Here is an 18,299-nt window from a genome sequence, read left to right on the forward strand (position 1 = left end):
CCTGTCACCGCTCAGTACAGCTCTCACTACAGCCCTATCACTGCTCACTACAGCCCTCACTACAGCCCTGTCACTGCTCACTACAGCCCTGTCACCGCTCAGTACAGCCCTCACTACAGCCCTGTCACTGCTCACTACAGCTCTGTCACTGCTCACTACAGCCCTGTCACTTCTCAGTACAGCTCTCACTACAGCCCTGTCACCGCTCACTACAGCCCTGTCACCGCTCACTACAGCCCTGTCACCGCTCACTACAGCCCTGTCACCGCACACTACAGCCCTGTCACCCTACACTACAGCCCTGTCACCGCTCACTACAGCCCTGTCACCGCACACTACAGCCCTGTCACTGCTCACTACAGCCCTCACTACAGCCCTGTCAGTGCTCACTACAGCCCTGTCACTGCTCACTACAGCCCTGTCACTTCTCAGTACAGCTCTCACTACAGCCCTATCACTGCTCACTACAGCTCTCACTACAGCCCTGTCAATGCTCACTACAGCCCTGTCACTGCTCACTACAGCTCTCACTACAGCCCTATCACTGCTCACTACAGCCCTGTCACTGCTCACTACAGCCCTGTCACTGCTCACTACAGCCCTGTCACTGCTCACTACAGCTCTCACTACATTCTGTGTTTTATTGCCTTGACAAAGGGGACCCTGCGTGGCCTCGAAACGAATCGTTGGTTGATGGAATGGCTTGTGTCACGATGTTCTGATTAAATTTTGAACTTGGTTCATTCATGGTTCATGGTTCACTGCTCACTACAGCCCTGTCACTGCTCACTACAGCCCTGTCACCGGTCACTACACCTCTCACTACAGCCCTGTCACCGCTCAGTACAGCTCTCGCTACAGCCCTATCACTGCTCACTACAGCTCTCACTACAGCCCTATCACTGCTCACTACAGCTCTCACTACAGCCCTGTCACTGCTCACTACAGCCCTGTCACTGCTCACTACAGCTCTCACTACAGCCCTGTCACCGCTCACTACAGCTCTCACTACATTCTGTGTTTTATTGCCTTGACAAAGGGGACCCTGCGTGGCCCCGAAACGAATCTTTGGTTGATGGAATGGCCTGTGTCACGATGTTCTGATTAAATTTTGAACTTGGTTCATACGAAGTGTGCGGATTTCTGGATTCTTCTATTGACATTTTCAATCCTGCACCTCCAGGGTAGGTGTGCAGTTCCCCCGTGGATCTTCTCACTACAGCCCTGTCACCGCTCAATACAGCCCTGTCACTGCTCACTACAGCTCTCACTACAGCCCTGTCACTGCTCACTACAGCCCTCACTACAGCCCTGTCACTACTCAGTACAGCTCTCACTACAGCCCTGTCACTGCTCAGTACAACTCTCACTACAGCCCTCACCACCGCCCTGTCACCGCTCAGTACAGCTCTCACTACAGCCCTGTCACTGCTCAGTACAGCCCTCACTACAGCCCTGTCACTGCTCAGTACAGCTCTCACTACAGCCCTGTCACCGCTCAGTACAGCCCTCACTACAGCCCTGTCACTGCTGACTACAGCTCTGTCACTGCTCACTACAGCCCTGTCACTTCTCAGTACAGCTCTCACTACAGCCCTGTCACCGCTCACTACAGCCCTGTCACCGCTCACTAAAGCCCTGTCACCGCTCACTACAGCCCTGTCACCGCACACTACAGCCCTGTCACCCTACACTACAGCCCTGTCACCGCTCACTACAGCCCTGTCACCGCACACTACAGCCCTGTCACTGCTCACTACAGCCCTCACTACAGCCCTGTCAGTGCTCACTACAGCCCTGTCACTGCTCACTACAGCCCTGTCACTTCTCAGTACAGCTCTCACTACAGCCCTGTCACCGCTCACTACAGCCCTGTCACCGCACACTACAGCCCTGTCACCGCACACTACAGCCCTGTCACCGCACACTACAGCCCTGTCACCGCACACTACAGCCCTGTCACCGCACACTACAGCCCTGTCACCACTCACTACAGCCCTGTCACCGCTCACTACAGCCCTGTCACCACACACTACAGCTCTGTCACTGCTCACTACAGCCCTCACTGCAGCCCTGTCACTGCTCACTACAGCCCTGTCACTGCTCACTACAGCCCTGTCACTTCTCAGTACAGCTCTCACTACAGCCCTGTCACCGCTCACTACAGCCCTGTCACCGCACACTACAGCCCTGTCACCGCACACTACAGCCCTGTCACCGCACACTACAGCCCTGTCACCGCTCACTACAGCCCTGTCACCGCTCACTACAGCCCTGTCACCGCACACTACAGCCCTGTCACTGCTCACTACAGCCCTCACTACAGCCCTGTCACTGCTCACTACAGCTCTGTCACTGCTCACTACAGCCCTGTCACTTCTCAGTACAGCTCTCACTACAGCCCTGTCACCGCTCACTACAGCCCTGTCACCGCACACTACAGCCCTGTCACCGCACACTACAGCCCTGTCACCGCACACTACAGCCCTGTCACCGCTCACTACAGCCCTGTCACCGCACACTACAGCCCTGTCACCGCACACTACAGCCCTGTCACCGCTCACTACAGCCCTGTCACCGCACACTACAGCCCTGTCACCGCACACTACAGCCCTGTCACCGCTCACTACAGCCCTGTCACCGCTCACTACAGCCCTGTCACCGCACACTACAGCCCTGTCACCGCACACTACAGCCCTGTCACCGCACACTACAGCCCTGTCACCGCTCACTACAGCCCTGTCACCGCACACTACAGCCCTGTCACTGCTCACTACAGCCATGTCACTACAGCCCTGTCACCGCACACTACAGCCCTGTCACCGCTCACTACAGCCCTGTCACCGCTCACTACAGCCCTCACTACAGCCCTTACTACAGCCCTGCCACCTCTCAGTACAGCTGTCAGTACTTGCTTTATAACTCACCTCATGATAATGATACTGGCCATCCCGAATATGAGCAGGGTGAGTCCAGCGCCCAGGGCAACCATGGCGAACGTGGAGAGCGGAGCTGTAAGAGATGGACATTAGCAGGCGGGGTCAGAATGTGATGGAGGTGAGTATAGCTCACAGCAGGACTTACTCTTCACACAGGAGGGGTCCTCCGTATCAAACACACAGGGGGGGCTGTCCAGGGGAGGCGCTCCCTGCAGCCACAGGATGGGTACCCCCGTCCAGTTGATCAGTTTTGTGATCCCATCATAATGTCCGACCACCTGCAACAGAAAAGAGTCTGATCACATGACGTGGATATCAGAGGCTTCCCAGGATCACATGACACGGATATCAGAGGCTTCCCGGGATCACATGACACGGATACCAGAGGATTCCCGGGATCACATGACACGGATATCAGAGGCTTCCAAGGATCACATGACACAGATATCAGAGGGATCACATGACACGGATATCAGAGGCTTCCCAGGATCACATGACAACTATCAGAGGCTTCCCGGGATCAGATGACACGGATATCAGAGGCTTCCCGGGATCACATGACACGGATATCAGAGGCTTCCTGGGATCTCCGGCGGAATTCTGAAATTGCCTGTGAAATTCTGCCAGTATCCGTTGATGGTTTTAAGCTGAAAATTCAGTTCAATGGGAGGGAGGGAGAGGGAGAGAGAGAGCTCATTTTTCTCTTGGGTATATCACAATGGTACATGCTAGGCTGGCTTCAGCATGTAGCATTGTAGTGTGTTGTGTTGGTGGTATAATGGTTAGGATAGCAGCCTACAGAGCGGTAGGCCTGGGTTCAATGCCTGGCCAATGTATGTCAGATGGCTTTTAAAATCCTACAATTCCCTAAGCAAGCTCATTTTTCTCTTGGATATATCATAATGGTACATGCTAGGCTGGCTTCAGCATGTAGTGTTGTTGGTGGTATAGTGGTGAAGAGAGCTACCTACCACGCACTCAGACCTGGGTTCAATTCCCAGCCAAGGTATGTAAGCTGGCTCGGATATCAGAGGGTTCCCGGGTTCACCTGACATGGATATAAGAGGGATCACATGACACGGATATCAAGGGGTTCCTGGGAACACATGACACGGATATCAGAGGGATCACATGACACGGATATCAGAGGGATAACATGACACGGATATCAGAGGATTCCCGGGATCACATTACACGGATATCAGAGGGTTCCTGGGATCACATGACACGGATATCAGAAGGTTCCCGGGATCACATGACATGGATATCAGAGGGATCACATGACACAATTGTCAGAGGGATCACATGACATGGATATCAGAGGGTTCCCGGGATCACATGACACGGATATCAGAGGGTTCCCGGGATCGCATGACACGGATATCAGAGGATTCCCGGGATCACATGACACGGATATCAGAGGGTTCCCGGGATCACATGACACGGATATCAGAGGGTTCCCGGGATCACATGACACGGATATCAGAGGGTTCCCGGGATCACATGACACGGATATCAGAGGGTTCCCGGGATCAAATGACACGGATATCAGAGGGTTCCCGGGATCACATGACACGGATATCAGAGGCTTCCCGGGATCACATGACAAGGATATCAGAGGGTTTCCAGGATCACATGACACGGATATCAGAGGGTTCCCGGGATCACAGGACACGGATATAAGAGGATTCCCGGGATCACATGACATGGATATCAGAGGCTTCCCGGGATCACATGACACGGATATTAGAGGCTTCCCGGGATCACATGACACGGATATCAGAGGATTCCCGGGATCACATGACACGGATATCAGAGGGTTCCCGGTATGACATGACACGGATATCAGAGGTTTCCCGGGATAACATGACACGGATATCAGAGGATTCCCGGGATCACATGACACGGATATCAGAGGCTTCCCGGGATCACATGACAAGGATATCAGAGGGTTTCCAGGATCACATGACACGGATATCAGAGGGTTCCCGGGATCACAGGACACGGATATAAGAGGATTCCCGGGATCACATGACACGGATATCAGGGGGTTCCCGGTATCACATGACACGGATATCAGAGGTTTCCCGGGATAACATGACACGGATATCAGAGGGTTCCCGGGATCACATGACACGGATATCAGAGGCTTCCCGGGATCACATGACACGGATATCAGAGGATTCCCGGGATCACATGACACGGATATCAGAGGATTCCCAGGATCACATGACACGGATATCAGAGGATTCCCGGGATCACATGACACGGATATCAGAGGATTCCCGGGATCACATGACACGGATATCAGAGGATTCCCGGGATCACATGACACGGATATCAGAGGGATAACATGACATGGATATCAGAGGGTTCCCGGGATCACATGACACGGATATCAGAGGGTTCCCGGGATCACATGACATGGATATCAGAGGATTCCCGGGATCACATGACACAGATATCGGAGGATTCCCGGGATCACATGACACGGATATCAGAGGGTTCCCGATATCACATGACACGGATATCAGAGGTTAAACATGACATGGATATCAGAGGGTTCCCGGGATCATATGACACGGATATCCGAGGCTTCCCGGGATCACATGACACGGATATCAGAGGGATCACATGACACAGATGTCAGAGGGTTCCTGGGATCACAGGACACGGATATCAGAGGGTTCCCGGGATCACATGACACGGATATCAGAGGGTTCCCAGGATCACATGACACGCATATCAGAGGGATCACATGATACAGATATCAGAGGGTTCCCGGGATCACATGACACGGATATCAGAGGGTTCCCAGGATCACATGACACGCATATCAGAGGGATCACATGACACAGATATCAGAGGCTTCCTGGGATCACATGACACGGATATCAGAGGGATCACATGATACAGATATCAGAGGGTTCCCGGGATCACATGACACGGATATCCGAGGGTTCCTGGGATCACATGACATGGATATCAGAGGATTCCTGGGATCACATGACACGGATATCAGAGGGTTCCCGGGATCACAGGACACGGATATCAGAGGGTTCCCAGGATCACATGACACGGATATCAGAGGGATCACATGACACGGATATCAGGGGCATCCCGGGATCACATGACACGGATATCAGAGACTTCCCGGGATCCCATGACACGGATATAAGAGGGTTCCCGGGATCACATGACACGGATATCAGAGGCTTCCCGGGATCACATGACACGGATATCAGAGGCTTCCCGGGATCACATGACACGGATATCAGAGGGATCACATGACACGGATATCAGAGGCTTCCCAGGATCACATGACACAGATATCAGAGGGTTCCCGGGATCACATGACACAGATATCAGAGGATTCCCAGGATCACATGACACGGATATCAGAGGGTTCCCGGGATCATATGACACGGATATCAGAGGGTTCCTGGGATCAAATGACACGGATATCAGAGGGTTCCTGGGATAGCATGACACGGATATCAGAGGCTTCCCGGGATCACATGACATGGATATCAGAGGGATCACATGACACAGATATCAGAGGGTTCCCGGGATCACAGGACACGGATATTAGAGGATTCCCGGGATCACATGACACGGATATCAAAGGCTTCCCGGGATCACATGAAACAGATATCCGAGGCTTCCCGGGATCACATGACACGGATATCAGAGGGTTCCCAGGATCACGTGGCACGGATATCAGAGGGATCACATGACACGGATATCATAGGGATCACATGACACAGATATCAGAGGCTTCCCAGGATCACATGACAAGGATATCAGAGGGATCACATGACACGGATATCAGAGGGATCACATGATACGGATATCAGAGGGTTCCCGGGATCACATGACACGGATATCCGAGGGTTCCTGGGATCACATGACATGGATATCAGAGGGTTCCCAGGATCACATGACACGGATATCAGAGGGTTCCCGGGATCATATGACACGGATATCAGAGGGTTCCTGGGATCAAATGACACGGATATCAGAGGGTTCCCGGGATAACATGACACGGATATCAGAGGCTTCCCGGGATCACATGACATGGATATCAGAGGGATCACATGACACAGATATCAGAGGGTTCCCGGGATCACAGGACACGGATATTAGAGGATTCCCGGGATCACATGACACGGATATCAAAGGCTTCCCGGGATCACATGAAACAGATATCCGAGGCTTCCCGGGATCACATGACACGGATATCAGAGGGTTCCCAGGATCACATGACACGGATATCAGAGGGATCACATGACACAGATATCAGAGGGATCACATGACACAGATATCAGAGGCTTCCCAGGATCACATGACACGGATATCAGAGGGATCACATGACACGGATATCAGAGGGATCACATGATACGGATATCAGAGGGTTCCCAGGATCACATGACACGGATATCCGAGGGTTCCTGGGATCACATGACACGGATATCAGAGGGTTCCCGGGATCACAGGACACGGATATCAGAGGGTTCCCGGGATCACAGGACACGGATATCAGAGGGATCACATGACACGGATATCAGAGGCATCCCGGGATCACATGACACGGATATCAGAGACTTCCCGGGATCCCATGACACGGATATCAGAGGGTTCCCGGGACCACATGACACGAATATCAGAGGGTTCCCGGGATCACATGACACGGATATCAGAGGGATCACATGACATGGATATCAGAGGCTTCCCGGGATCACATGACATGGATATCAGAGGATTTCCGGTATCACATGACACGGATATCAGAGGATTCCTGGGATCACATGACACGGATATCAGAGGCTTCCCGGGATCACATGACACGGATATCAGAGGGATTACATGACACAGATATCAGAGGGATCACATGACACGGATATCAGAGGCTTCCCAGGAGCACATGACACGGATATCAGAGGATTCCCGGGATCACATGGCACGGATATCAGAGGGTTACCGGGATCACATGACACGGATATCAGAGGGTTCCCGGGATCACATGACACGGATATCAGAGGGTTCCCGGGATCACATGACACGGATATCAGAGGGTTCCAGGGATCACATGACACGGATATCAGAGGGTTCCCGGGATCACATGACACGGATATCAGAGGGTTCCCGGGATCACATGACATGGATATCAGAGGATTCCCGGGTTCGCATGACAAGGATATCAGAGGGTTCCCGGGATCACAGGACACGGATATCAGAGGGTTCCCGGGATCACATGACACGGATATCAGAGGGATCACATGACACGGATATCAGAGGCATCCCGGGATCACATGACACGGATATCAGAGACTTCCCGGGATCCCATGACACGGATATCAGAGGGTTCCCGGGATCACATGACACGGATATCAGAGGCTTCCCGGGATCACATGACACGGATATCAGAGGCTTCCCAGGATCACATGACACGGATATCAGAGGATTTCCGGTATCACATGACACGGATATCAGAGGATTCCTGGGATCACATGACACGGATATCAGAGGGTTCCAGGGATCACATGACACGGATATCAGAGGATTTCCGGTATCACATGACACGGATATCAGAGAATTCCTGGGATCACATGACACGGATATCAGAGGGTTCCCGGGATCACATGACACGGTTATCAGAGGGATTACATGACACAGATATCAGAGGGATCACATGACACGGATATCAGAGGCTTCCCGGGAGCACATGACACGGATATCAGAGGATTCCCGGGATCACATGACACGGATATCAGAGGGTTCCTGGGATCACATGACACGGATATCAGAGGGTTCCCGGGATCACATGACACGGATATCAGAGGGTTCCCGGGATCACATGACACGGATATCAGAGGGTTCCCGGGATCACATGACACGGATATCAGAGGGTTCCCGGGATCACATGACACGGATATCAGAGGGTTCCCGGGATCACATGACACGGATATCAGAGGGATCACATGACACGGATATCAGAGGCATCCCTGAATCACATGACACGGATATCAGAGGGTTCCCGGGATCACATGACACGGATATCAGAGGGTTCCCGGGATCACATGACAGGGATATCAGAGGGATCACATGACACGGATATCAGAGGCTTCCCGGGATCACATGACATGGATATCAGAGGGTTCCCGGGATCACATGACACGGATATCAGAGGCTTCCCGGGATCACATGACACGGATATCAGAGGGTTCCCGGGATCACATGACACGGATATCAGAGGGATCACATGACACGGATATCAGAGGATTCCCGGGATGACAGTCAGTGTGCTGGTGTATTATGTGATTTGTGTGAAACAGATCCCAAACCACCTGCACTTCCTGTAGAAACACTCTTGCCAGGGGGAATCCCGACACTCAGTGGCCACACCTCTGCCACAGTCACCAATCTACCAATCCAAGCAATGTATACAGGCAGGTCAGTACACAGGCAGGTCAGTGTACAGGCAGGTCAGTGTACAGGCAGGTCAGTATACAGGCAGGTCAGTATACAGGCAGGTCAGTACACAGGCAGGTCAGTGTACAGGCACAGCAGTGTACAGGCAGGTCAGTGTACAGGCAGGCAGGTCAGTACACAGGCAGGTCAGTGTACAGGCACAGCAGTATACAGGCAGGTCAGTGTACAGGCAGGTCAGTGTACAGGCAGGTCAGTGTACAGGCAGGTCAGTACACAGGCAGGTCAGTGTACAGGCACAGCAGTGTACATGCAGGTCAGTGTACAGGCAGGCAGGTCAGTACACAGGCAGGTCAGTGTACAGGCAGGTCAGTGTACAGGCAGGTCAGTGTACAGGCAGGTCAGTGTACAGGCAGGCAGGTCAGTACACAGGCAGGTCAGTGTACAGGCAGGTCAGTACACAGGCAGGTCAGTGTACAGGCAGGTCAGCCTACAGGCAGGTCAGTGTACAGGCAGGCAGGTCAGTGTACAGGCAGGTCAGTGTACAGGCAGGCAGGTCAGTACACAGGCAGGTCAGTACACAGGCAGGTCAGTGTACAGGCAGGTCAGTGTACAGGCAGGTCAGTGTACAGGCAGGTCAGTGTACAGGCAGGCAGGTCAGTGTACAGGCAGGTCAGTGTACAGGCAGGTCAGTGTACAGGCAGGTCAGTGTACAGGCAGGTCAGTGTACAGGCAGGTCAGTGTACAGTCACAGCAGTATACAGGCAGGCAGGTCAGTACACAGGCAGCTCAGTGTACAGGCAGGTCAGTGTACAGGCAGGTCAGTGTACAGGCAGGTCAGTGCACAGGCAGGTCAGTACACAGGCAGGTCAGTACACAGGCAGGTCAGTGTACAGGCAGGTCAGTACACAGGCAGGTCAGTACACAGGCAGGTCAGTACACAGGCAGGTCAGTGTACAGGCAGGTCAGTACACAGGCAGGTCAGTACACAGGCAGGTCAGTACACAGGCAGGTCAGTGTACAGGCAGGTCAGTGCACAGGCAGGTCAGTACAAAGGCAGGTCAGTGTACAGGCAGGTCAGTACACAGGCAGGTCAGTACACAGGCAGGTCAGTACACAGGCAGGTCAGTACACAGGCAGCTCAGTGTACAGGCAGGTCAGTACACAGGCAGGTCAGTGTACAGGCAGGTCAGTGTACAGGCAGGTCAGTGTACAGGCAGGTCAGTGTACAGGCAGGTCAGTGCACAGGCAGGTCAGTACACAGGCAGGTCAGTGTACAGGCAGGTCAGTACACAGGCAGGTCAGTACACAGGCAGGTCAGTGTACAGTCACAGCAGTATACAGGCAGGTCAGTACACAGGCAGGTCAGTGTACAGTCACAGCAGTATACAGGCAGGTCAGTACACAGGCAGATCAGTATAGAGTTACAGCAGTGTACAGTCACAGCAGTATACAGGCAGGTCAGTACACAGGCAGATCAGTATAGAGTTACAGCAGTGTACAGTCACAGCAGTATACAGGCAGGTCAGTACACAGGCAGATCAGTATAGAGTTACAGCAGTGTACAGTCACAGCAGTATACAGGCAGGTAAGTGTACAGGCAGGTCAGTGTACAGTCACAGCAGTATACAGGCAGGTCAGTGTACAGTCACAGCAGTATACAGGCAGGTCAGTGTACAGTCACAGCAGTATACAGTCACAGCAGTGTACAGGCAGGTCAGTGTACAGGCACAGCAGTATACAGGCAGGTCAGTGTACAGTCACAGCAGTATACAGGCAGGTCAGTGTACAGGCAGGTCAGTGTACAGTCACAGCAGTATACAGGCAGGTCAGTGTACAGTCACAGCAGTATACAGGCCGGTCAGTGTACAGTCACAGCAGTGTACAGGCAGGTCATTGTACAGTCACAGCAGTATACAGGCAGGTCAGTATACAGTCACAGCAGTATACAGGCAGGTCAGTGTACAGTCACAGCAGTATACAGACAGGTCAGTGTACAGTCACAGCAGTGTACAGGCAGGTCAGCGTACAGTCACAGCAGTGTACAGGCAGGTCAGTGTACAGTCACAGCAGTATACAGGCAGGCAGGTCAGTACACAGGCAAGCAGGTCAGTACACAGGCAGGTCAGTACACAGGCAGGTCAGTACACAGGCAGGTCAGTACACAGGCAGGTCAGTGTACAGGCAGGTCAGTGTACAGGCAGGTCAGTACACAGGCAGGTCAGTACACAGGCAGGTCAGTGTACAGGCAGGTCAGTGTACAGGCAGGTCAGTGAACAGGCAGGTCAGTGAACAGGCAGGTCAGTACACAGGCAGGTCAGTACACAGGCAGGTCAGTACACAGGCAGGTCAGTGTACAGTCACAGCAGTATACAGGCAGGTCAGTACACAGGCAGGTCAGTGAACAGTCACAGCAATATACAGGCAGGTCAGTACACAGGCAGCTCAGTGTGCAGTCACAGCAGTATACAGGCAGGTCAGTGTACAGGCAGGTCAGTGTACAGTCACAGCAGTATACAGTCACAGCAGTATACAGGCAGGTCAGTGTACAGTCACAGCAGTATACAGGCAGGTCAGTGTACAGGCAGGTCAGTGTACAGTCGCAGCAGTATACAGGCAGGTCAGTGTACAGTCACAGCAGTATACAGTCACAGCAGTATACAGGCAGGTCAGTGTACAGTCACAGCAGTATACAGTCACAGCAGTATGCAGGTCAGTGTACAGTCACAGCAGTATACAGTCACAGCAGTGTACAGGCAGGTCAGTGTACAGTCACAGCAGTATACAGGCAGGTCAGTGTACAGTCAGGTCAGTGTACAGTCACAACAGTATACAGGCAGGTCAGTGTACAGTCACAGCAGTATACAGTCACAGCAGTATACAGTCACAGCAGTATACAGGCAGGTCAGTGTACAGTCACAGCAGTATACAGGCAGGTCAGTGTACAGTCACAGCAGTATACAGGCAGGTTAGTGTACAGTCACAGCAGTATACAGGCAGGTCAGTGTACAGTCACAACAGTATACAGGCAGGTCAGTGTACAGGCTTGTCAGTGTACAGTCACAGCAGTATACAGGCAGGTCAGTGTACAGTCACAGCAGTATACAGGCAGGTCAGTGTACAGTCACAGCAGTATACAAGCAGGTCAGTGTACAGGCAGGTCAGTGTACAGTTACAGCAGTACACAGGTAGGTCAGTGTACAGGCAGGTCAGTGTACAGTCACAGCAGTATACAGGCAGGTCAGTGTACAGTCACAGCAGTATACAGGCAGGTCAGTGTACAGTCACAGCAGTATACAGTCACAGCAGTATACAGGCAGGTCAGTGTACAGTCACAGCATTATACAGGCAGGTCAGTGTACAGGCAGGTCAGTACACAGGCAGGTCAGTGTACAGCCACAGTCACAGCAGTATACAGGCAGATCAGTATACAGTCATAGCAGTATACAGGCAGATTGGTGTACAGGCAGATTGGTGTACAGTCACAGCAGTATAGAGTTACAGCAGTATACAGTCAGGCAGATCGGTGTACAGTCAAAGCAGACAGTACACAGTCAAAGCAGTATACAGACAGAGCAGTATACAGTCAGATCAGTATACAGTCACGGCAGTATACAGGCAGATCGGTGTACAGGCAGATCAGTGTACAGTCCCAGCAGTGTACAGGCAGGTCAGTACACAGGCAGGTGAGTACACAGGCAGGTGAGTACACAGGCAGGTCAGTACACAGGCAGGTCAGTGTACAGTCACAGCAGTATACAGGCAGGTCAGTACACAGGCAGGTCAGTGTACAGTCACAGCAGTATACAGGCAGGTCAGTACACAGGCAGCTCAGTGTACAGTCACAGCAGTATACAGGCAGGTCAGTGTACAGGCAGGTCAGTGTACAGTCACAGCAGTATACAGTCACAGCAGTATACAGGCAGGTCAGTGTACAGTCACAGCAGTATACAGGCAGGTCAGTGTACAGGCAGGTCAGTGTACAGTCGCAGCAGTATACAGGCAGGTCAGTGTACAGTCACAGCAGTATACAGGCAGGTCAGTGTACAGTCACAGCAGTATACAGGCAGGTCAATGTACAGGCAGGTCAGTGTACAGTCACAGCAGTATACAGGCAGGTCAGTGTACAGTCACAGCAGTATACAGGCAGGTCAGTGTACAGTCACAGCAGTGTACAGTCACAGCAGTATACAGGCAGGTCAGTGTACAGTCACAGCAGTATACAGTCACAGCAGTATACAGGCAGGTCAGTGTACAGTCACAGCAGTATACAGTCACAGCAGTATGCAGGTCAGTGTACAGTCACAGCAGTATACAGTCACAGCAGTATACAGGCAGGTCAGTGTACAGTCACAGCAGTATACAGGCAGGTCAGTGTACAGTCAGGTCAGTGTACAGTCACAGCAGTATACAGGCAGGTCAGTGTACAGTCACAGCAGTATACAGTCACAGCAGTATACAGTCACAGCAGTATACAGGCAGGTCAGTGTACAGTCACAGCAGTATACAGGCAGGTCAGTGTACAGTCACAGCAGTATACAGGCAGGTTAGTGTACAGTCACAGCAGTATACAGGCAGGTCAGTGTACAGTCACAGCAGTATACAGGCAGGTCAGTGTACAGTCACAGCAGTATACAGGCAGGTCAGTGTACAGTCACAGCAGTATACAAGCAGGTCAGTGTACAGGCAGGTCAGTGTACAGTTACAGCAGTACACAGGTAGGTCAGTGTACAGGCAGGTCAGTGTACAGTCACAGCAGTATACAGGCAGGTCAGTGTACAGTCACAGCAGTATACAGGCAGGTCAGTGTACAGTCACAGCAGTATACAAGCAGGTCAGTGTACAGTCACAGCAGTATACAGGCAGGTCAGTGTACAGGCAGGTCAGTGTACAGTCACAGCAGTATACAGGCAGGTCAGTGTACAGTCACAGCATTATACAGGCAGGTCAGTGTACAGGCAGGTCAGTACACAGGCAGGTCAGTGTACAGCCACAGTCGCAGCAGTATACAGGCAGATCAGTATACAGTTATAGCAGTATACAGGCAGATTGGTACACAGGCAGATTGGTGTACAGTCACAGCAGTATAGAGTTACAGCAGTATACAGTCAGGCAGATCGGTGTACAGTCAAAGCAGACAGTACACAGTCAAAGCAGTATACAGACAGAGCAGTAAACAGACAGAGCAGTAAACAGACAGAGCAGTAAACAGACAGAGCAGTATACGGTCACAGCAGTATACAGGCAGATCGGTGTACAGGCAGATCGGTATACAGTCCCAGCAGTATACAGGCAAATCAGTGCACAAGCAGATCAGTGTACAGTCCTAGCAGTGTACAGGCAGGTCAGTGTACAGGCAGGTCAGTGTACAGGCAGGTCAGTGTACAGTCACAGCAGTATACAGGCAGGTCAGTGTACAGTCACAGCAGTATACAGGCAGGTCAGTGTACAGTCACAGCAGTATACAGTCACAGCAGTATACAGGCAGGTCAGTGTACAGTCACAGCATTATACAGGCAGGTCAGTGTACAGGCAGGTCAGTACACAGGCAGGTCAGTGTACAGCCACAGTCACAGCAGTATACAGGCAGATCAGTATACAGTCATAGCAGTATACAGGCAGATTGGTGTACAGGCAGATTGGTGTACAGTCACAGCAGTATAGAGTTACAGCAGTATACAGTCAGGCAGATCGGTGTACAGTCAAAGCAGACAGTACACAGTCAAAGCAGTATACAGACAGAGCAGTATACAGTCAGATCAGTATACAGTCACGGCAGTATACAGGCAGATCGGTGTACAGGCAGATCAGTGTACAGTCCCAGCAGTGTACAGGCAGGTCAGTACACAGGCAGGTCAATACACAGGCAGGTCAGTACACAGGCAGGTCAGTGTACAGTCACAGCAGTATACAGGCAGGTAATACACAGGCAGGTCAGTACACAGGCAGGTCAGTGTACAGTCACAGCAGTATACAGGCAGATCAGTATACAGTCATAGCAGTATATAGGTAGATTGGTGTACAGGCAGATTGGTGTACAGTCACAGCAGTATAGAGTTACAGCAGTATACAGTCAGGGAGATCGGTGTACAGTCACAGCAGACAGTACACAGTCAATGCAGTATACAGACAGAGCAGTATACAGGCAGATCAGTATACAGTCAGATCAGTATACAGTCACAGCGGAGTATAGGCAGATCGGTGTACAGGCAGATCGGTATACAGTCCCAGCAGTATACAGGCAGATCAGTGCACAAGCAGATCAGTGTACAGTCCCAGCAGTGTACAGGCAGGTCAGTACACAGGCAGGTCAGTACACAGTCAGGTCAGTGTACAGGCAGGTCAGTACACAGGCAGGTCAGTGTACAGTCACAGCAATACACAGGCAGGTCAGTACACAGGCAGGTCAGTGTACAGCCACAGTCACAGCAGTATACAGGCAGATCAGTATACAGTCATAGCAGTATACAGGTAGATTGGTGTACAGGCAGATTGGTGTACAGTCACAGCAGACAGTACACAGTCAAAGCAGTATACAGGCAGATCGGTATACATTCACAGCAGTATACAGGCCGATCGGTATACAGTGCCAGCAGTATACAGGCAGATCGGTGCACAAGAGGATCAGTGTACAGTCCCAGCAGTATACAGGCAGATTGGTGTACAGGCAGATTTGTGTACAGGCAGATTGGTGTACAGGCAGATAGGTGTACAGGCAGATCGGTTTACAGGCAGATCGGTTTACAGGCAGATCCGTGTACAGGGAGATCCGTGTACAGGCAGATCCGTGTACAGGCAGATCCGTGTACAGGCAGATCCGTGTGCAGTACAGCAGACAGTACTCAGTCAGTGGCATGTGTGTTTATATATACAGGGCAGGCTGTGGTCTGTCACTGGAAGGAGCTGTCATCTGAGAAGCAGCAGCTGGAGGGAGTGTGTCAGGAGGGGAGAGGAAAGGGGGGTCTTATCTCTGGAATGGACAGAAAGCCAGGAACATTAACCTCTGCACTGCCAGCAGCTGAGCCTTCCTGGATGACATGCTGTATATGTTATATATACACAGCTCCTCATCACACTGTGCTGCTCGGAACGGCATGGCACGCTTACTGTATCTTATTATACAATGCCGGAATCACACACATAGGTCAAATCCCTGAGACATCATCTGATCAACCAACAGATAAAAATGTAAGCCCCTCTGAGGACAGTCAGTGACATGACTATGTACTCTGTAATGTGCTGCAGAAGATGTCAGTGCTATATAAATACATAATAATATGGTAGGACATTAGACTATGACTATGGTAGGAGTAGATTGTGAGCTCCTCTGAGGACAGTCAGTGACATGACTATGTACTCTGTAATGTGCTGAAGAAGATGTCAGTGCTATATAATACACAATAATAATATGGTAGGACATTAGACTATGGCTATGGTAGGATGAGAGTGTGAGCTCCTCTGGGGACAGTCAGTGACATGACTATGTACTCTGTAATGTGCTGCAGGAGATGTCAGTGCTATATAAATACATAATATGGTAGGACATTAGACTATGACTATGGTAGGATTAGAGTGTGAGCTCCTCTGAGGACAGCCAGTGACATGACTATGTACTCTGTAATGTGCTGCAAAAGATGTCAGTGCTATATAAATACATAATAATAATAATATGGTAGGACATTAGACTATGACTATGGTAGGATTAGAGTGTGAGCTCCTCTGAGGACAGTCAGTGACATGACTATGTACTTTGTAATGTGCAGCAGAAGATGTCAGTGCTATATAAATACATAATAATAATATGGTAGGACATTACACTATGACTATGGTAGGATTGGATTGTGAGCTCCTCTGAGGACATTCAGTGACATGACTATGTACTCTGTACAGTGCTGCAGGAAATGTCAGTGCTATATAAATACATAATAATAATATGGTAGGACATTAGACTATGACTATGGTAGTATTAGATTGTGAGCTCCTCTGCGGACAGTCAGTGACATGACTATGTACTCTGTACAGTGCTGCAGGAAATGTCAGTGCTATATAAATACATAATAATAATATGGTAGGACATTAGACTATGACTATGGTAGTATTAGATTGTGAGCTCCTCTGAGGACAGTCAGTGACATGACTATGTACTCTGTAATGTGCTGCAGAAGATGTCAGTGCTATATAAATACATAATAATAATATGGTAGGACATTAGACTATGACTATGGTAGTATTAGATTGTGAGCTCCTCTGAGGACAGTCAGTGACATGACTATGTACTCTGTAATGTGCTTCAGGAGATGTCAGTGCTATATAAATGCATAATAATATTAATATGGTAGGGCATTAGACTATGACTATGGTAGGATTAGAGTGTGAGCTCCTCTGAGGACAGTCAGTGACATGACTATGTACTGTGTACAGTGCTGCAGAAGATGTCAGTGCTGTATAAATACATAATAATATGGTAGGACATTAGACTATGACTATGGTAGGATTAGATTGTGAGCTCCTCTGAGGACTGTCAGTGACATGACTATGTACTCTGTAATGTGCTGCAGAAGATGTCAGTGCTATATAAATACATAATAATAATATGGTAGGACAATAGACTATAACTATGGTAGGATTGGATTGTGAGCTCCTCTGAGGACAGTCAGTGACATGACTATGTACTCTGTACAGTGCTGCAGGAAATGTCAGTGCTATATAAATACATAATAATAATATGGTAGGACATTAGACTATGACTATGGTAGTATTAGATTGTGAGCTCCTCTGAGGACAGTCAGTGACATGACTATGTACTCTGTAATGTGCTGCAGAAGATGTCAGTGCTATATAAATACATAATAATAATATGGTAGGACATTAGACTATGACTATGGTAGGATTAGAGTGTGAGCTCCTCTGAGGACAGTCAGTGACATGACT

General features: G+C 50.6%; 1 protein-coding gene across 1 annotated transcript in view; it reads right to left on the reverse strand.

Moving 5' to 3' along the window:
- Positions 1-18,299, reverse strand: part of NPR2 (natriuretic peptide receptor 2) — a 253,098-nt gene that overhangs the window by 148,111 nt on the left and 86,688 nt on the right. The window contains exons 6-7 of the mRNA XM_068265792.1: positions 3,085-3,217; positions 2,928-3,012 (exon numbers count right to left, since the gene is read on the reverse strand). Of these exons, the coding sequence (XP_068121893.1) occupies positions 2,928-3,012; positions 3,085-3,217 (218 nt within the window). The remainder of the gene's footprint in view (positions 1-2,927; positions 3,013-3,084; positions 3,218-18,299) is intronic.

This window comes from Hyperolius riggenbachi, chromosome 1 (assembly GCF_040937935.1).
Source record: "Hyperolius riggenbachi isolate aHypRig1 chromosome 1, aHypRig1.pri, whole genome shotgun sequence".
NCBI lineage: Eukaryota > Metazoa > Chordata > Amphibia > Anura > Hyperoliidae > Hyperolius > Hyperolius riggenbachi.